Source organism: Thamnophis elegans, chromosome 16, assembly GCF_009769535.1.
Source record: "Thamnophis elegans isolate rThaEle1 chromosome 16, rThaEle1.pri, whole genome shotgun sequence".
Classification (NCBI taxonomy): Eukaryota; Metazoa; Chordata; class Lepidosauria; order Squamata; family Colubridae; genus Thamnophis; species Thamnophis elegans.
In genome coordinates this window covers 26,595,228-26,615,826 of record NC_045556.1, presented here as the reverse complement: position 1 = coordinate 26,615,826, position 20,599 = coordinate 26,595,228, and the positions used below count along the sequence as shown (strand labels likewise).

Sequence of the window (20,599 nt, the reverse complement as noted above, 5' to 3'; positions counted from 1 at the left end):
AAGATTGGGAGAGACGGTGCAGTGAGATTAAACCCTGATGGTTGTAGCAACATCCCCTCGTATGAACCTCCCACCAGGTGTCACAACAGCTCAACTGAAAGAAGCCCCAACACCCGTCTCCAGCATCACCCAAGAGGTTGGCTCTTCCGATTAGATTAGATTAACAGAGTTGGAAGGGACCTTGTAGGTCATCTAGTCCAACCCGCCCCGCCCCCCAGCAGAAGACCCTACACCATTTCTGACAGAGGGCAACACAGTCTCTCCTTGAAAGCCTCCAGGGATGAAGCTCCCACAACTTCCGAAGGCAACTTCTGTTCCATGGGTTGATTGCTCTCACTGTCAGGAAATTCCTCTTTATTTCCAGTTTGAATCTCTCCCTGTTCAGTGGTCTTTTTAAAAAAAACAAACCTTTTTTTTAATCTTTCATGATTATTTTTTTTATCCAACGTTTTTGTTGTTAAAATAATATCTTCCTTTAATTAAATGTCGGGAGTTGTCCGAGATTCCCTCAGATAACAAATCCACAATTGCTTTCTGAATACAAAGCAAGAGAGTTGGAAGGGACCTTGGAGGTCATCTAGTCCATCATCCTGCTCATGCAGCAGAAGTAGGTCAGGGGTCAGCAACCTGTGACTCTGGAGCCGCATGTGGCTCTTTCATCCCTCTGCTGCGGCTCCCTGTCACTCAAAATATGCGTCACAACTGCCAAAGTGCGACACTCGTCAGCATATGATTTATTGAGCTTTTCGACCCCCGGTAGGTCAACCATGGATAAATCCAAGAAAAGAAAAGTTGCAGAAGGAAACAGAACATTTAATTCAATGACATAGGCTACTTTTGTAGCCGCTCCGGAAATAAGTCAGGCACCGGAAGGGTTTTGTGGCTCCCTGTGTTTCCTTTTCTGTGGGAAACGGGTCCAAATGGCTCTTTGAGTGTTTAAGGTTGCCGACCCCTAGCCTAGATCATTCTGGACAAATGGCTGTCCAGTCCCTTTCTAAAGACTTAAAAACCTTCAGCGATGGAGCTTATTTCTTTTACTTGCACCTTCTTCTTAAATGGAAACTAGTTTCAAAGCAAATAACAGACGATTTTTACCCAAAGAACAAATATATAAAACCTTGAAATGGTAGCTATGGAATATCTGAAATCTGGCTGGAGGAGAACCAGAGCAGTCTGGAAGACCACACCCTGTTTCTGGTGGGGGATTTAACTTCTCCAAAGCATCTGACAACTGGTCCTATCCTTGCTTTCCTGCTTTGCAAATGGGATGCAAACTAACGTTCTTGTGGCAAGAAAGATAATCATTTCTTTTGAAGAGCAACATTGAGTCTGCCTTTATTCACGCCACGTTTTCCAGAGATTTGTTGTTATGGTGATACATTATATTTTCAATAATTGGCACCGCTGATGTTCCTGCTGCTGCTTTCTTTGCAGACTTGCAGAATTTGCTCTCCGATGAATTGTTCAAAAGATTCCTGCAGCCACACACCAACCCACCCGTCACGGGAAGAGATACTGTTTGACCCCCTCTTTGCATCATGACACCCCTCCATTTGGCTCTTCCCTCTTTAGTGCTGAGGGGTCAGTGACATTTTCTGAAATGTTTTTCTAAACACTGGAAGAGGAAAGACTAAAAAGGCAACTTACCCTCTTGCCTGGAGGGCCAGAAGGACCCGGCTCTCCGGTTGGACCAGGAGACCCCTGAGAACAAAAGAAGAAAACAATGTTTATCCTTAGAGCTCTAACACAAGAACTGCTAGGACAGGCTAAATCTTGAGTCCCAAATTTCTGTTGCTAAGCAAGAGTTGTTAATGCAAAGGACCAGCTGTCTACAAGATACATAAATCCTTCCCTTCCCCACTATCCTGTCAGAGCTGAAGAAGCTTCTTGGAGTAGAAGTGAAATGTCTTCAAAGGAAAAAAGCCCAAGAAAGTCCTTGGGGACAACCATGACCTGGATGACTGAGAATCTCTACAGACTTTTAGCTACACAATTTGGGATGAACCCCCATGGAATGGAGTGGGAGGAGGAATGGATTTCCAGAGGAAAAATTGCAGACTACAGGAAACATTTGCACCACTCAGGTGACCCCAAGGACACAGATAAACCTCCAAGTGGCCTCAATGACCCTCTAAAAAGATGCAAAGGACCAGCTCTCTACAAGGAGTATAAATCCTTCCATTCCCCACCATCCAGTCAGAGCTGAAGAAGCTTCTTGGGTGAGAAGCGAAACGTCTTCAAAGAAAAAATGGAAAGTCCAGTTGCCCCTTGAAAAAGCACCTTGACCCGGATGATGGAGAACCTCTACAGACAAGACTGGTTAAGTGATTTTTGCAGCATTTTATGTGTGTCAGATCTGCCCAGCTTCGCTTTGCTTTGATGGCAGCCTGTCATAAAATTGTGAAGAGGGGGAATGGGAGGGCAAAGGGAGGGGGGATGACATGAACCAGAGGTGCCAACCAGAGATAATGGTTGAGATGACACCAGCCTAGGACCAGAATACAAACACCCACCAAAGACGTAGAAAAATGTGGAACTGTTACCAAAATACAGTATCTAATTTGGACATTATTGGACACTACCAAGATGACCAAGAAGGGGGGGGGGGCTGGAGAAGGGAAAATTACCGGGTTTACACAGGGAATCCTCAGATCTGGCTTTGCTGCGTTGTAACCACTTGGCTTCAGTAAAAGTATACCTTTCGCTACAAATGGGAGTCCAGGGTCTTTCTTTCCTGAATGCCTGAGTTGGGAGAAGCCTGACAGTGTCCTTTTATGAGGTCTTGGATCACAAGTTCAAAAGAGCTTCCTTAAACATCCTTTCTGTCTCATTGGCTTCTTTATCCTCTTGCCCATTAAATTTATCTTGACATGACTCTAGCTGGTCGCCTATGGAGGCTCTGCACCAGGAATTTGCTATTTCCACACTTGTGGAGACAGAGAGCTGTGGCCAAACTGTCTTCTGCAGAGAAGCACACGAAGAAGAAAGGGGTGCCTAGGCTTGGGATTGGGTTTCCTCCAAATAAAGGCTTCAAGGCCGAGACATTCCAGAAACACCAGCTGATCCCAGGTTCTGACCAATGGCTCCCCACCAGTCCTTAGCTCTCTCTCGATGGCCACCTCTACTCAGTCGCGAACTCACCCATATCGTATTTTTGATACTAAACAAAGAGAGGCATTCCTAAGAAATATGTGCCCTCTGCATGCAGTCCGGGTACTCACCGTTTGACCAGCTTCCCCATCATCGCCCTTATCGCCTGTTGGGCCATCCTGACCCTAGAAGAAAATAGAAAAGGAATCCTTTAGTTTCCCATGGCTATTTCAGGCCTCTTGAAGGCCCCATTCCTGAAGGATTTCCTAATAGAAAGGAAGTCCTTAATGGCTAAATGCAAGAGGTGACACAGGAACTATAGGTATCTTACATATAATTTATTGCATTTTAATATATGTGTGTGGCTTTGAGTCAGTGTTGACTCCTCATGACTGCCTAGACTGGGCCCTGCAAAGTGGTTTACTGTTGCTTTCTTCTTGGGGCTGAGAAAGAGTGGCTGGCTCAGCCTCCCCACTCCCCCCCAGCTGCTTCCTGCTTAAAGGTAAAGGTTCCCTTCGCACATTTGTGCTAGTCGTTCCCGACTCAAGGGGGCGGTGCTCATCTCCGTTTCCAAGCCAAAGAGCCAGCGCTGTCCGAAGACGTCTCCTTGGTCATGTGGTTGGCATGACTCAATGCCAAAGGAGCACGGAATGCTGTCACCTTCCCACCAAAGGTGGTCCCTATTTTTAACTTGCATTGTTTACTTGCTTTCGAACTGCTAGGTTGGCAGAAGCTGAGACAAGTAACAGGAACTCACTCCATTATGAGGTGCTAGGGATTCGAACCACCGAACTGCTGACCTTTCTGATCAACAAGCTCGGTGTCTTAGGGCAGGGTTAAAACCCAAGGTTTCATTCTCCACCTGATGCCATAGCACCAAACTGGCTCTTGTAATTAAACAATACATGATGAATATATTAATATTCTCAATGAAATTTGGAGCAAATCTCCAACAAGTTCAATGTAAGATCAAGATTTCAAAAGGTCAAATTTCCCCTTGATTAAAAATGTCTAACATTCAATAATATCAAAGAAAAATGAAACCATTGTAAAAAGAATAGACATGCTAGATGATTACGATTATGATAGAACTATTTTTTAAAACATATTAACAGAGTTGGAAGGGACCTTGTAGGTCATCTAGTCCAACCCCCTGCCCAAGCAGGAGACCATTTCTGACACATGGCAGTCCAGTGTCTTCTTGAAAGCTTCCAGTGATGAAGTTCCCACAGCTTCCAAAGGCAACTTCTGCTCCATTGATTGATCGCTCTCACTGTCAGAAAATTCCTCCTTATTTCCAGGTTGAATCTCTCTTTGATCAGTTTCCATTCATTATTTCCTTGTCTAGTCTTCAGATGCTTTGGAGAATAGCTTGACCCCCCCAACTCCTTACTGTGGCAGCCCCTCAAATATTGGAAGATGCTATCCTGTCTCCCCTGGTCCTTCTCTTCCCTAGACTAGCCACGCCCAGTTCCTGCAACCGATCATTGTACGTTTGAGCCTCCAGTCCCCTAATCAATCCTGGTTGCTCTTCTTTGCACTCTTTGCTTATCAGAAAATTAATAAATAGGCCACAACAGTAAAAAACATATACAGTATATATGTGCCTTAGAAATATATACTTGAAATCCGACTGGCGACTACGCGGAGGAGAGCCTTCTCGGTAGCAGCTCCGACGCTTTGGAACGATCTCCCCGTGGAGATTCGTACCCTCACCACCGTCCAGACCTTCCGCACAGCCCTCAAGATCTGGCTATCCCGTCAGGCCTGGGGATAAGACCCTAATCTAGCCCCACCCGAATGCTGAATGAATGTTGTGTTTTATTGTTTTACTTTATTATATTTCACATTTTCTTTTTGTGTTTTGTCTTGCACTCCCTTCCTACAAATTGTAAGCCGCCCTCATTTATTTTTTCAAATAAATGAAAAAAAATGAAATGAAATCGTAAGGGGAAATACAACATTTTAAATGTCCAAATTCCCTATTTCAAACCAAACTGAACTATTTCCAAAAGTTCTGGAAAGCAAACTCCCCAGAATTTTCTTCCCATGAAGATTTTTAGACACATTTGAGAGAGACACAATCTCCCTGTTTTCCACCTTGGTACTTACAGCTGGGCCAGGTTCACCTGGAGGGCCTGGATCACCTGGAAATCCAACCGGACCCTGCAAAGGTATGGAAAGAAAGAGCCTGAAATCTTGCATTCAGCAGAAGAAAGAAATGAGCAACACTCTTGGCAATGCCCTGACTGTAAGAGTGAAATCAAGGGGGCATTAGAATATCCATTCCCGTGAAATGGGACGACTCCGGGATCTCAAGTAGACTAGTGAGAGAGGAGTTTGCAAGCCAAGCTTGGTCAAAAGTTTTTTGAAAGAAAAGAGAGGAACAAAACCCTCCATTTTCCGAGGAGCTCCAGGAAATGAAGGCAAGAAGAGATACCAGGAGCCTCAGTGGAGGAAAAGGAAGAGTGAATCCAGTCCAGCATAGGTAAAATCTACATTAGGGATTACATCGGTTATTTCTCTCTATTTTTTGCATCTACCGGTGGCTACTTGATGCCCTGTTAAGGAGGCCTGGTCCTCGCTGGGGAGGAAGAAGGAGGAAGAGCCTCAGGACGGATGCATCACTATCAGGAATATCCTGTTATTTCTCTGATGGCCCCTCAACTTCGCCCCTGCAGTCATAGGGTCCCTTGGCTGCCTGGATCAAGTTGAAGTCCCTGTGACTCTTAGGCAAATGGAGAGAGTGTTCTAGTCTATGAAGGTGGCCATCGGCTTCTTAGATCCTAGATAGTTAACGCTGCCCTGGTGATCTTGACTGGGGGTATCAGGATCCTTGAGGGAGGGAATTGAAGGAGTTGCCTGTAGTGCACCCTTTCCTCAAAAAGACACGAACCCCGTGTTCCTGGCCAATTACCATCCAATCTCAAATCTCCCTGCAGGGATGTATGTGATTCCCAGCCTTATGCCATTCATTTGTTTACTTATTGTATTTATTTGCTGCCCATCTCACCTCGAGTGCAGTGGTGAAATTCAATTTTTTTACTACCGGTTCTGTGGGCGTGGCATGGTGGACGTGGCAGGGGAAGGATACTGCAAAATCCACATTCCCCTTCTCACTTTGGGGTCAGCCAGGGGTGGCATTTGCCGGTTCCCTCAACTACTCAAAATTTCCGTTGCGGGTTCTCCAGAACCTGTCAGAACCTGCTGGATTTCACCCCTGCTCAAGGGGGTTTGTTGGTTATTCACCAAGGCTTTGAGTGACTGAGGAGCCCAGTTTTTGGTTTTCTTTTGTTTGGCTTGGCTTTTATTTATTAATTACATTTACTTCTGGCTCATCTCACCACAAGGCTCTTTGTATTTTGCTCTTTTGTATTTTCCTTTTAATGAGCTTTATGTTTAATATGTAAGCTGCTCATAATTTTTTAGGAGTCGGGCAGCCTATTGTTTATAACAACAACAATAAATGTGTTACATATTAATAAAAAAAATAAAAAAAAATAAATGTGTTACATAAATAATAAGGTCCAAGGAAACAAGTTCCCAATCTCCCCCCCACTCCCGGATCTCTTCCTGTAGAAAAGGGGCATTGCTCTAGGAAAACAAAGGCAGGGGGAGGCCCCATAGTCTGCCCCCAAAGAAGCACGTGAGGACCAAGGCTCCTAAAGCAGGATCCGCAAGGAAGAGGAGAAAAGCAGAGAAGGCCCTTCGCTCTCTAGAAGGAACCAGCAGCCCAGCCCAGAGAACAGGGGGGCATCATAAGGGGACAATCTCCTTCCAGATTGACTGGGCAAAATAATAGAGGAGGGGGTTACTCACCGGGCTCCCTTTGGGGCCATCATCTCCTGGGGGACCTTTGGGGCCTGGGGGCCCAGCAGACCCAGAGGGGCCTGCTTCCCCCTTTTCCCCTCTTTCTCCTTTAGGACCCTGTCAAAGGAAGGTGCTTGTTAGGTTTGTTTCAGCAACGGTTTAAGCAATGGGGACAAAAACCAATTAAAGGCCCAATCAGCACTTAGAGGAAATAAAAAAATGGCCATTATTTGATTGTTTTCTGATGCTCAATCAGCATGACACCAAGGCACAGATGTCTCCTCCACTGCTGTCCCTTTTGGGGATAGAGAGGAATCAGAATCAGAACAACAGAATTGGAAAGGACCTTGGAGGTCTTCTAGTCCAACCCCCTGCTCAAGCAGGAGACCCTAGACCATTTCAGACTGGTGGCTCTCTAGTCTCTTCTTAAAAGCCTCCAGTGATGGAATATCCACAATGTCTGAAGGCAATCACAGCTATGAAGGAACTTCTTCAGGACCACAAATTCTGAAGGAATCACCATAATCAGTTGGAGCGCTGTTTATATCACAGCTTTGACTGAGCTACATAAAGTTTTGGTATACAAATCAACCAGCTGGGAGCATTTTGTGCAGCTGTAATATGTTTTGGACTAAAGGTATGGGTTCACTTCTAGCCCCTGTTTCTTGAAGAAGACAGTTAGAACAACAGATAATGTCCACTTGCTTTAAAAATTTCAGTTTTTAAGGTTCCGTTTTCCCACCTAAACAATGCGCTATACTAATTTTGGGAAGTCCACAAATTGTTGTGTTTTTGTCTCACCTATCCTTGGAGAGTTATACCTGAATTTCCCCTTTGCACAATGAAAAGAACATAGATTTTTATTGCATGGTCCTTGTGAGGACAAAGTGAACACTGGGCAGGAATGCAGTTGTGATTCTGGGTTCTCCATACACCTATTTTCTCACAAGAGCCCACTTCCTACACTGGGATGCCTTGTGTCTTCTGACTTGTCCTGCTTTGATTAAGCAGCTGGTTTCTGTGGGAGTGGATTTCAAGGGACCAACTATAGGAAATTGGTCCAATAAATAGGTAAGTTGATGGCGGAATTGTGGATCCCCAGAGGAATTAGGGGTCTGAAAAAGGACTGAGACGGGAACAAGTGCAAGAGTGGTTGTCAGTTCCCTTCTCAATCCATTTAGTAGAAGGCTGCTCCAGAAGATATTATTTGTGGGAGGGTCAGAAAAGGGACAGAACTGGAAATGGTCTTAAAAACGCCATTTTGGAAATCCTTGCCTAAGGCTTTCTAACCATTCCTGAGTACCAATTTTATTCCATTTCATCTCAATTCCAGACGGATACTTTTCTTTTAAAAAAAGGTTTTAAATCTTACTGGTGGTCCAGAGTCTCCGGGAAGGCCAGGTTCTCCTGATTCTCCAGGTTCTCCCTGCAAAAGACAAGGCAACTCAGGTGCTACAGCTGTGAGGGCGCAGTGGTTAGAGAGCAGAACTGCCAGCTACTTCTGCTGCCTGCCTCCAATATTCCCCGGCAAAGCGGCATTACCTTTTCACCAACAGATCCTGGATTTCCAATCCCTCCTGCGGGACCTTGTGGCCCATCAGCTCCGGGGGGTCCCCCTGGGCCCCTGGGTCCGGGGGGACCTGGAGGACCCTTGGGGAAAGGAAAGGAAATACTCCTTCAACTGACGGAAAGACAAAGCTTTTGTCCAAAACATACACAGTAACATTAACATCTGAGATAAAACAATTGACTTTATTACCATTTGGCCGACGTCCCCAGTTTCTCCCTTGTCACCTGGAGGCCCAGGTAAGCCCTGTTGAAAGAATTAGAAAGGGTTGTGGTTGTTTTGCTTTAGCTTTTGAAAAGATAAAACATTTTATTTGAAGAGATAAAGTGAAGACAAGCTTGCTTTTTGAAAACACCACGGCTGTGTTTATACAACACATCTCACAAATTCGTGCGACCCACATGATGTGTGGAGCCAGGTGACACAACCAGCCATCACAGGAGTCCTCTGCTGTCGCCAGGCAGCATGATAAGAAATTGTTGGTGCTGATCAGCTGTCAAACGATACCAAAATGATGCCTGTTTTCCCACCTGGCTAAAAGATAAGAGAGCTCACAATCCCCCTTTGGTTATTCTGGGGGAGGGGGGGGAGCAAATATTCTCCTGGAACTTCTATGACTGACTGTGTGCTCCAGCTCATTGCCTGCGCCAATTGTGTGGAGGGGCTTGGCCTTGGTTTACTACAAATTGTGGCTATCAAACTTATCCAATTAAACTTTGCCATCTTTTTGCAAATTCTACACTTGATCCTAGCTGGAAGGCTAAAAAATAGCCTCCTTATAATATTGCCATATTTTATTTAATACTCAGCACAATTCAGCAGGGCCTTGCTAGAAACAGTGAGACTTAAATTTTTAATTGACCTTTATTTTCTTCATTCTACTTTTCATTGTACTTTATAGCATTCGCCACTGAGCCGTGGTGGCGCAGTGGTCAGAGTGTGGCTCCTTCTGCTGACTGCCAGCTGACTGCAATTTGGCAATTCAAATCTCACCAGGCTCAAGGTTGACTCAGCCTTCCGTCCTTCCAAGGTGGTTGGGGGGCAAGAGGCTGACTGTAAACCGTTTAGAGAGGGCTATGAAGCACTGTGAAGCAGCATATAAGTCTAAGTGCAATTGCTATTATTTTATTAATCTTATTTCCTATGTATAACCAAATATACCAAAATAAAGTACTTTGACAAAATACTTGCACTTTGCAAATATTTCACACATTTTGCAAATAATGACAATAATGCTAATAATATGTGAAACTTGTACGGTTCCAGATTCTCAGGAGTGCTGGGGCTGCTCGCTTTGGGCAAGCGATCAGAACAAAATCAATCAAAAATGAAAAGGGAAGATAAAAGCTGGCAGGTGGGATGGAGAAGATAAACCTCCCCCTCTCCCACGGAAGCCCCGGGTGGAGAGCCAGGTCTTCACAGCTCTTCTAAATAGCATTAGTGGGGGGGAGGATCCAGATTGGGGGGAGGGAACCTCATTTCAGAGGCCATTTCACACATTTTGCAGATATTTCTCACATCCCACCCCAACCACCCATCCACCCCCATCACAAAGCTGGAACTCAACCTACAGAACAAACACTCCAACCTTAAAAGTCCTTTTAGATTTTTAGAGTCCTACAATCAAGCTCAAGAACAGTTGACATGCACAAGAAGAAGAAGAAGAAGAAGAAGAAGAAGAAGAAGAAGAAGAAGAAGAAGAAGAAGAAGAAGAAGAAGAGGAGGAGAAGGAGGAGGAGGAAGAGGAGGAGGAGGAGGAGGAGGAGGAGGAGGAGGAGGAGGAGGAGGAGGAGGAGGAAGAAAGAATTATAACTGCTGAAGTTATTTGACATCCAGCTCAACGGGCCATCCTGATTTCTCTGTTTTTTTCTATTTCGGCTGGAACCATCCAGTGCTCTAAATGATGAATGAATCCCAGACCAGGGCTGGTTCACTTGGGCAGTTACCTGCAACCCAACTGGCCCTGGAGGGCCAGGAAATCCTCTTGGTCCTTCATCGCCCTTCTGTCCGAAAAGCCCTTGCTGTCCTCGTGGGCCGGGCTCTCCATCGGCTCCCTTGGGAGGAGAGAGAAAAGTTTACAGCTAAAGGCAACATTAAATGCTGTGAGCTCTTTGAATTTGACGCAGAAGGAAGACCGAGCTCTCCAATATGCATTAGGCCATCAAAGAATATAGCCATACAGGCATCCATCCAAGAATTTAAGGAACTCAATTCTACAGAGTCTGCAGAGTTCCTTAAACCAAGTAATTCAACTTGAGGGACCTTTTATTTGGAAAGAGTGATCTGTTTACGCTCCCAGAACTAGAACTAATAAGCAGTGGGGGAACCTAAGAGGAAATGAGACACAGGGAGATTCTTTCCTTTTTAGTTCAGATTAGATTTACCTAGCTGGAAGGGACCTTGTAGGTCACCTAGTCCAACCCACCCACCCATCCAAGCAGGAGACCCTACGTCACTTCTGACAGATGGCAGCCCAGTGATGAAGCTCTCACAACTTCTGATGGCAACTTCTGTTCTATCAGTTGATTGTTCTCACTGTCAGAAAATGTCTCCCTATTTCCAAGTTGAATCTCTCCTTGGTCAGTTTCCATCCATTGTTCCTTGTAGGGCTTTGAGGTGCCTTGCAGAATCGCTTGACACCACCCCCCTCCTCTCTGTGGCAGCCGCCCAAATATTGGCAGATGCTCTCCTGTCCCCCCTGGTCCTTCTCTTCACTAGGCTAGCCATGCCTTTCTCTTCCTGCCTCCCGCTCCCTCTAAAGCAACGGACTTTTTAGCTTATATTTTAAATGCAGAGAATATTTATGTACAGAAGGAATACTTACAGCTGGACCTGGTTGGCCAATCGGGCCCTGTGGACCAATAGGACCTGGTGGACCCTAGCAAGAAACAAAGACATGTCTTCAAAGAAATGGCAAAACAGTTAAAATCCATCTAAGGAGACCAAAGCAATGCGGAATGATACTGTCAAGGCACATTGATACCTGGATGGATTTGGCTAAATATGTAACTCCACCCCCACTCAGGATTCTGCCAGAGCCCTCCAATCACAGTGACTCAGAGGGGTGGGCTAAAATATGGACCCTTGCAATTTAAAATCTTGCTGAAGAACAAGGTGCATCCCAATGAATATCCTCTATTGGGTGACTGAATGTCTCTCTTTGTTCTGCAGTGGTGGGATGGACCGCATTACCACGTTAAGATTGGTGTGGCTACACTCATTTCTGGAGCCTCTGGGCCACCCTAAGGATGGAGAGGCTGGAAAAGGAACTTTGACTCATGAATGCTCGCACCCAGGCAGCTCTGAATTCATAGCTGCCCATGAGAATTAGAAGAGAAGAAAATATAGAAGAGAGTAAAGAGTAAAGAGTAGAGATAGAAGAGAAGAGAACATAGAAGAGAAGAGAAGATGGAAGAGGAGTAAAGAGTAGAGATAGAAGAGAAAATACAGAAGAGGAGAGGAAAGGAGAAGAGAATATAGAAGAGTCGAGAGTAGAGATAAGGTAGATAGAAGAGAATATAGAAGAGAAGAGAGTACAGAGAGTATAGAAGAGAAGAGAATATAGAAGAGAAGAGAGTACAGAGTAGAGATAGAAGAGAAGAGGAAAAGAGAATATAGAAGAGTAGAGATAAGGTAGAATAGAATGGAATGGAATGGAATGGAATAGAATAGAATAGAATAGAATTCTTTGTTGGCCAAGTGTGATTGGACACACAATAATTTTTCTTTGATGCAGATGCTCTCAGTGTACATAAGGAAAAATAAAATAGAATACATTCATCAAGAATCATAAGATATAACACTTAGTGATAGTCATGTTACTAATAAGCAATCAAGTCATAGTAGGAAACAAATGAAACAATATAAATTGTACAGGTACAAGCAACATGGTTATAGTCATAAGTGGGAAGAGATGGGTACTAGGAAGGAAGAGAAGAAGAATAGTAATACAGTCTAGTATAGTAACGGTAATACAGTAATACAAAAGGGGTGCTGGATGCCTAAGGACACGGCGGGGAGGGGGCACATCATCCCTGGCCTCCATGTGGGAAAGCCACAGCTTACCTGTTCTCCTTTGTCCCCTCTGCTTCCTTTCTGTCCTGGTTCACCAATTTCACCCTAATAAATGGAGAATACCATTCTGTAATACAAGCAGAACTGTCACAACCAACGAGAAGCTAAGCCAGGAAGAAGATTCCTGGATTTGTTTCATATCTTATACACTCTTAACAAATGAATAATGTTTGTTGGCTTGCTCTGATCCTTAAAAAATGAAGAATGAATATACCTCTAGGTAGATTTTTTTTTCCAGGTGAAATCTGCACTTCTGGAAAAAACATTGTAAAATTAAAATCATTTTGGTGTGTTGAGAAATTTTGAGGAAAACCGTGAGTGAAACATGACCAATATTACAAGAAATGGTGCCTGAATAACATTTCTGTTTTTATTTTAAAAAGCCTTCCTAACACTAAGAGCAGCTGGAGCCCGAAAAAGGCTTTAGGGGATGACTGGACAAGCCATCCCTCCACAGGGCTGGGACTCCGAATTCTGCATTGTGGCAGCCTTGCAATGAATGGCCTCAGGAGCCCCTGTCAACTCTGGGAGGTTGAATTCTCTTCCCAGGTAAAACTGCTTTACGCCCTGTAGCAGGACATTCGGCAAGGCCACGGTGTAACCACGGAGCAGATTCGGGTCAAAGGGTGCCAATGCGTGCAAGGCCATCTAGCATTTCAGTTTATGGACAGAGGCAGCCTTGGATCCCCAGCTGCCCTTTGAAAACGGCCGTTTCACTTGGAGGCAGAACTCTTCCGCCCTTAAGATACCCCACATCTTCTTCTTCCTGTCAAATTCCTGCTTTTCAGATCATTGAATGCCACTTTACGTGGTCAGCTGTGTCTCCAGGGCACAGGCCCTTGGCTTGGATATCTTTGTTGATGGTGTCTTGCCATCTCTATTTTGGAAGCCTGAGAGGTCTCCGGCCATTGGCTTCTAGTTGGTCAGCAGTCTTGGCCACAGTGGAAGGTGCTGCTCTCTGGACGTGTCCATACCAGCGGAGCCGGCCTTGCCTCATCTTCTCTGTAAGTGGTGCACCAAAATAGTGTCATTTGTGATGTGACATCAAGAGGGGAGATGCCCGATGTCCACCGGAACCTTCGCATTTCGATGGCACAGAGAGAGCTCCCGGTCCCTGTTCAGGGCCACACAGTGCAACAGGGAGGATGGCTGTCTTGTAGATCTTAGATTTAAGACGGGTTGGCATCCATCTGTCCCGTAACACACCACTGAGTTCTCATCAACGCATCCAGGCTGCATTCACCCTTGCCCTCCCCTCGCCATTGATGCCGCCATTGCCTTGGTGGTGGGATCCCAGATACCGAAAAACTTAAAATACCCCCTGTGTGGAGAAATAAAGATATACAGGAAACGGAAGAGCCGATTCTGAAGTAGGCACGGTTTCACTGCTGGCTCTTTGAAAGCTTTGGAGGAGAATCATCTGTGTGCCAGGGTTTTTGTCACCCTACATGCAAAGCAATCCAATCAATGGAAGAAAGCCAGGACTTTTGCCTGGCATGGAAGCTGCCTACCTTGTCACCATCTTCCCCTGGGGGGCCAACCGGGCCGGCAGGACCTGGAAGCCCAACTGGTCCCTGGATGCCGTCTCGTCCAGCCGGGCCTTGGGGGCCTTTCTCACCCTAAGCCCAAGGAGAAAATCAAAATCTTCTCAGCCACAAACCAGAATCCATCCGTCGTTTCTCAGGACAGGCGGTGTTTTAAGGCTCTTTTTTCTTGGGATAATATGGGGATTATGAGCGGGACAAACAACAGAACTATGGGCAGGGGGGAATGGAGGTTCCGCCCCGTGGCCTGGCTGCAATAAAGACGGTTTCATTTGGGCTAAGGGAGCAGCAGCCTTAAGCACAGCCCATCCTGAGCCCTGGGACTGAGGGACTTCTGGCAGGAAGCATTTCCTCTGCCAGATCCGGAGGTTGTGAACTTTGGGCTTTCCAGAAGATCTCCTGAGCCAGACCCTCCTTTCAATTAGCTCAACCCCCCTGCAGTGCTCCAGGAATCCAGGAAAGAGGGGGGGGGGTGTCAGGAGACACTGCTGGGGTTTGACCCCCCATGCCAGCCCTCCAGGTTAAGCCAGGAGGAAACAGGAACAGATGAGCTAATTCTAGATGATTAAATCTGGAGGGCTGCAAATTTGAACCCCTCATCTAGGCAGGAAGCACAGATTTGGGCAGCATAAATCAGATCGGAAAGAATTTAATATCAATCCTGATGGATATTTTAATAAGTTTTCCTGTTTACATTCCTTCGTGTTATTTCAATAAATGTCGGGTCAACCCTCCCGGCTAAACCAGATAGGAAACGCAACCAGATGAGTGAATTCTATGTTATTGGAAGGCTGCATGAGCAGAATTTTGCAAGTCTGATCACACAAACTTCGGGATGCTGCTTTTAACTGCTTGCTCCTTCAGGGCTGGTTTCTTTCTCTGACTGGGGGGCTCATCCTGACCCTCTTATCTGCAGGCTTCCTAGGCAGCCCCACTTTCCCCAGAGTCACCCATACATCCCATTTAGCAATAGCCCTTAGACTTATATACCACTTTACAGTGCTTTTACAGCCCTCTCTAAGCCCTCTCTACAGTAGGCCTTCTTGCCCCCCAACAATCTGGGTCCTCATTTTACCCACCTCAGAAGGACGGAAGGCTGAGTCAACCTTGAGCCTGGTGAGATTCAAACTGCCAAATTGCAGGCAGCCGGCAGTCAGCAGAAGGAGCCTGCAGTACTGCACTCTGACCACTGTGCCACCGTGGCCCTTCTTTCTTTCCTTCCTTCCTTTTTTCCTTCCTTCCTTCCTTCCCACTTAGCACTTAGACTTATATACAACTTTACAGTGCTTTTACAGCGCTCTCTAAGCGGTTTATAGAGTCAGCCTCTTGGCCCCAACAATCTGGGTCCCCATTTGACCCACCCCGGAAGGACGGAGGGCTGAATCAACCTCAAGGAGTGTCCTGTGCTGGCCTTCTGGGCCACACAGAGATTCCCAAGGACACTCAATGCCTCCTGCAAGACCAGCCACCCGCTGGGACTCTCTCTCTGTCTCTCTTTGTTTCCTCTCTCTCTCTCTGTCCCTGTCTCTGTCTCTCCTCTCTGTCTCTCTGTCTCTGTCTCTGTCTCTCTCTCACACACACACACAAACACACACACACAACTTACCGGGGTCCCTTTCTCACCCGCAGGGCCAGTGGGCCCTTGGGGTCCAGGCCGTCCTGGCAGTCCAATTGGGCCAGCTGTTCCTGCAGGACCTCGCTCCCCTGGAGAGCCCTAAGAAGAAGAAGGAAGTTAGCAAAGGCTGCAGCAGAAGGCAAGCACCACAAGGAAGGGGGCTGAGTAGAGGGTGGGCCACGTTGGCTCCCAAGAGAAAAAGAGAGGATTGAGAGGTAAGAGGAGAGACAAACACCAAAGGATGCACCCCCAAGAGCCACAGAAGCATCTGAAGATGCTGCCAGGTGGGGATGGAGTAAGAGAGATTGATAAACCTCTGAGTCCTGTCAATGGCGGGAGAGGCCCTTGTGCCCCACTGAACCCAGGCAGGAACCGAGGCAGGGGATGAGCTCCAAGGTCAGGTCCACATCTTCTCTGAAGCAGCAACAGCAGCTGGGCAGATGTGGGCAAGAAGGTGGCCCACCCCACCTTCCAGGTGGAGGTTCCCAAAAGGGCCCCTCCTCTTCCCCGGCTGCCCCTCCAGCCACCTGGGAGCAGCCCAAAGCCCCCCGACCCTCCACCCAGCCAGAGAAAGGGGGTACTTACTGCTGGTCCAGGAGGCCCCGGTGGGCCTTCGTTGCCCTTCAGCCCCACAGGTCCCTGCAGGGGAGGAAAGCAGTGTCACTCACTGGCAAAGGCCTCTTAAAGACGACGGTGGTTGCAGGAGGGGGAGGAAAGCTCTCAACTCACAATTGGGCCGGGGAGTCCTCGGTCTCCGGCGAAGCCTCTGAATCCTGCTGGGCCATCTTTCCCGGGCAAACCGGCGGGGCCTGGGTCACCCTGCAAGCAGGACCACGAGTCAGATCGCCAGGAAAACAAGCCCTCCCCCGTCCCCCAGGGGCAACCCAGGAGGAGGAGGACGCTGCATGTTATGAATTCCGATGGTATCCAAGTCTGTTGTGATGACGTTTTACAAGCTTTGATGTCAGAAGAGGCAATGCCAGGAGAATCCCTTCATCTGTTCTGACCGAGGCTTCCCAAGAGCAGGAAGCAAACTCCTGGTCCCGACAAAAACCCCTTTTATTAATTTGCTGTGAATTCTGCTCATTCACATCCAGCAAAGTCTTTCGAGGGAGGATTTACGGTCACAGACCTTATCTGGCTTGGAGAGCTGCCAGGCCGAGATCTGCAGAACTTGGTAATGAGTCTCCAAACCAATTAAGTGAACTAGCTGTCTCCTGCAAACTCCACGCCTCTTTCGCTCCTCTTTTATTTCCTTTGGGAGGGGCCATCCACCTGTGGCCTTACTCCCAAGTCGAACCCTGTTCTTTAGCTGATCCCTTTGTCTGGCCACTCTGCACATGCACACACTGGGAACGGGCTCCAGCTGTTCGGCTGCCTCACTGATGTCTGACTCCGAAGGCAGCTGATAACTGGTGTATGGCCCTGGCCCGCTCTCTGCCTCCAACACTGAGCCCTCATCAGACTCCAGGACTGGCCCATCTTCCTCCCCAACCTCCTCACTGTCCGATTCTGCTGCCAGCTCCACTGGTGGGGCACAACACTACCCTCCAATTCTTTTGGTAGTCTTGTGTGCAATGAGTGTAGATCTGAAAACAGATCTAACCCATAAAGGGAAACTATCCTTGGGCAGAAGTGATTCTGCACTTGCTCAGAAGGCACCAGGTCGAGCACCTGCCCCTGATGCCTCAGAGCTTTCCCACTGCAAACTTGCGCATGGGAAAGGTTTGAGGCAGGGTAGCTGTGACAGCACGGGCATTATTTCTCCAGACCTTGAGGGCTTTGCTTAGAATCCTATGGGGAAAGTGATCCTCAAGGCCACCCCACTCACCCCTGCCCAGCGCAGGAACTCTGTTTAAGCCCCCTGGGAGAGGCTCTGCCTGAAGACAGTCAGCACTGGAGATCCACAGCCTCCCGGGGGCATAAAATGTTCTCTTAAGAGCAAACCAACCGTCATCGTCTTCTTTTAATGACCCCATAATCCCTTGCGGGGTGGATTCTGGGCAACTGAATGAAGCTGAGTGTTTACTGGCCAGATGCACTTCCTGTTGCCAATGCAGAGTTTTTTTCCCCGCAGATATATATTCTCACTGTGCCCAGAGAGAGGAATATCTGCCTATACCTAGGATCGAACTCACAGGCTCCTGATTGTGAGGCGAGAGTGCCACCTCTAGGCCACGGCCCCACTTTTTAGAGCAGACCAACTAATATTCAGGAATTCTTGTTCTACATTTTTCTCCACAAGAAAGAGGAAGCCTCATCCACACTTCACTCTTAGATCCCTCCAGACATCTAACTTTAACTTTCTCCAACGAAGCCCTTCGCCCACCCCGGGCGTCTTCTCGGTCCAATGGAGGTCATACCTTGGTTCCTTCTTTTCCAGCCAAGCCAGGAAGTCCCTGTTCACCTGGGGGCCCTGGAGGGCCCGGATGGCCACGTTCCCCCATCGGGCCGGTTTCTCCTGTGGGGCCCTGCAAGAAATGGGGAGGCAACTTCAGGACTGATATCCAGATACCCAACTCCATCAAAAACAGGGAATCTGGGGGCATTTCGGGGGCCGGAAGCTGGTGGCAAGCAGGGGGGAAAGGCCAGGAGGGGTTCACAAAGCTGTAATCAGAGAGAAGCAAGACATACCGCCCACCTCAGATTGATGTGCAAAGCAGCCAGTTTGTTCCTCCCCCAAATCAAGGCTAATCCTGTCAGTGGGATCTCAGTGTCTTTCCACACCTTGAATCCTCTGTCTACTCAAACATCTAATTCCCATAACAAGATCCTGGTTGATCTACCAATTTGCTCTTCCTAATGCTGGTTCGTAATCTGCCATGCACTGTCTACATTAGATCAGCAGCTTGAGGGAGGGGAAGGGAGGAACCCGGCCCTGTGAGCAGCGCGCCAGTGCACAAACGCATGTGCAGTCGAGCTGTGCACGCATGTCTATGTCCACCAGCCTACTGATCACGCAGCCCGGTTCCAAAGAGGCCATGGCCTGGTAGTGGGACGCGTCTCAGGGGTTGGGGACTCGTGTCTTAGATTCAGATGATCCCTTTTTAATGCTCTTTTTTTAGTAGGGTGGCTTTTATTGAGTTTTTACTGTCCTGTAAAGATAAAGGTTCCCTCGCAATTATGTGCTAGTCGTTCCTGACTCTAGGGGTGGTGCTCATCTCTGTTTCCAAGCCGAAGAGCCAGCTCTGTCCGAAGACGTCTCCGTGATCATGTGGCCAGCACAACTCAATGCCAAAAGCGCACAAAACGCTGTTCCCTTCCCACCAAAGGTGGTTCCTATTTTTCTACTTGCATTTTTATGTGCTTTCGAACTACTAGGTTGGCAGAAGCTGGGACAAGTAATGGGAGCTCACTCTGTTACGCAGTGCTAGGGATTCAAACCGCCGAACTGCCAACCTTCTGATTGACAAGCTCAGCGTCTTAGCCACTGAGCCACCCTTCCGTATTGTTGCTCAAAATCCTGTCAGCTTCCTTACAGCACCACAACACTGGAAAGGAGAGATTAAATGGACTCTCTCATCCTTTTTCCCCCTCCCACTGACCCCAACTCTGGTGTGGCCGCCCTAGAAGCCTCAGCTCCTGCACCCTGAACTCTAATCCAGGGCATAAAGCTTCTCGCTTAGTAAATTTTGGTAATGTCACTCTTTCTGGAAATTACACTAATTGCATTTTAGCATTTCCAAACATAATTAGTAGGCAGTAGACTTTTATACCTCAGAAAGCAGGCATGTTATTTACCCTCTGATACAGGATTTAAACTGTCATTAACCTGGCAGAGTTCCCAGGAATTAGAAAGTAATCGGAGAGACAACCGACTTCCTACAAAGCCGGAAAAAAGGAATTTTCACCAGAGAATCTGGGAATGACTCACCTGTGGACCAACAACACCTGGGGGCCCAGGTGGGCCCGTCTTCCCTTGGAAGCCCTGGGAAGAGAAGAAAGGGTCAATTGAAGGGCAAAACCATGGCAGACCGTGGATGGAAACAAATAAAACGACAGGATCTCTTTGGCTAAGCTCACTTGCTGCCTTCGGAAGAGTGAATATTGCCAAGAGAAAGAAAGAAAGAAAGAAAGAAAGAAAGAAAGAAAGAAAGAAGGAAGGAAGGAAGGAAGGAAGGAAGGAAGGAAGGAAGGAAGGAAGGAAGGAAAGAAAGAGATACAAGCGGGATTTTCAAAAGCCAGCCAAGAGGTTACCAAAGGCTTAAAGCGCAAATGTTGAAGGCGAAGGAAGGCAGTCACTGGAAGGGGTGAAGATTGTCTGGGGAGAGCAGGGAGCTGCTTTATTATGAGGGAAGCTGCTTGTCTGCTTGGACAACCTCTGGCCAATCAATCCTGTCCTGGAGGAGCCAGGAGTCCCGGCTGACATGCTGGAGAGAGGCGACGGACAGCCCTGGTCCTCCGAAGGCAGCCAATGTTGCCGGATTCATTTGAAAACGCCTTCGCTGGGCTTTCCACAGCCACAAGGAGGAAGGGCTGACAATCCCTTGGAGCTCACAGAAACACCCTTCAGCCGGTCCCTCAACATGCAAAGATCCAACTATTTGGAAGGGGACATAGTGAGGGAGCAGAGCCTACAGGGCTCCACCCAATTTGACCCAGTCTTGCTTCCTGGAGGTTCCTGGGTGCCATAGCCCATGCAAGCTTCCATGACGTCTCCTTCTGCTGTGAAGCCCAGGAGAATAAGGAAGCCCTTAGGTAGGTGCCAACCCTGAAGCTGACCTGGCCGAAGCCATTTTGACTGCTTCAGTGTTGCCACACTGCAGCTGAGGGATGGGGGAGGGTAGTGAGATGGGGGAAACCTATAGCCAAAACAACGAATTTTCTCTTGGGAACCAAGGTCCAAGTTCTCACACCTGGTCGGAAGAAGGTGGAGTGATGTCCCCCGGATGCCAGCCC

The 20,599-nt window shown here is 47.5% G+C and overlaps 1 protein-coding gene across 2 annotated transcripts in view; it reads right to left on the bottom strand.

The window, feature by feature from the left end:
* COL5A1 (collagen type V alpha 1 chain) overlaps positions 1 to 20,599 on the bottom strand; it is a 251,115-nt gene that overhangs the window by 30,627 nt on the left and 199,889 nt on the right. For both annotated transcript variants that reach the window (XM_032232562.1, XM_032232563.1), the window contains exons 38-53: positions 19,575 to 19,628; positions 18,064 to 18,171; positions 16,430 to 16,519; positions 16,286 to 16,339; positions 15,692 to 15,799; positions 14,053 to 14,160; positions 12,533 to 12,586; positions 11,292 to 11,345; positions 10,414 to 10,521; positions 8,660 to 8,713; positions 8,443 to 8,550; positions 8,273 to 8,326; positions 6,910 to 7,017; positions 5,203 to 5,256; positions 3,222 to 3,275; positions 1,648 to 1,701 (exon numbers count right to left, since the gene is read on the bottom strand). In XM_032232562.1, the coding sequence (XP_032088453.1) occupies positions 1,648 to 1,701; positions 3,222 to 3,275; positions 5,203 to 5,256; positions 6,910 to 7,017; positions 8,273 to 8,326; positions 8,443 to 8,550; positions 8,660 to 8,713; positions 10,414 to 10,521; positions 11,292 to 11,345; positions 12,533 to 12,586; positions 14,053 to 14,160; positions 15,692 to 15,799; positions 16,286 to 16,339; positions 16,430 to 16,519; positions 18,064 to 18,171; positions 19,575 to 19,628 (1,224 nt within the window). The remainder of the gene's footprint in view (positions 1 to 1,647; positions 1,702 to 3,221; positions 3,276 to 5,202; positions 5,257 to 6,909; positions 7,018 to 8,272; positions 8,327 to 8,442; positions 8,551 to 8,659; positions 8,714 to 10,413; positions 10,522 to 11,291; positions 11,346 to 12,532; positions 12,587 to 14,052; positions 14,161 to 15,691; positions 15,800 to 16,285; positions 16,340 to 16,429; positions 16,520 to 18,063; positions 18,172 to 19,574; positions 19,629 to 20,599) is intronic.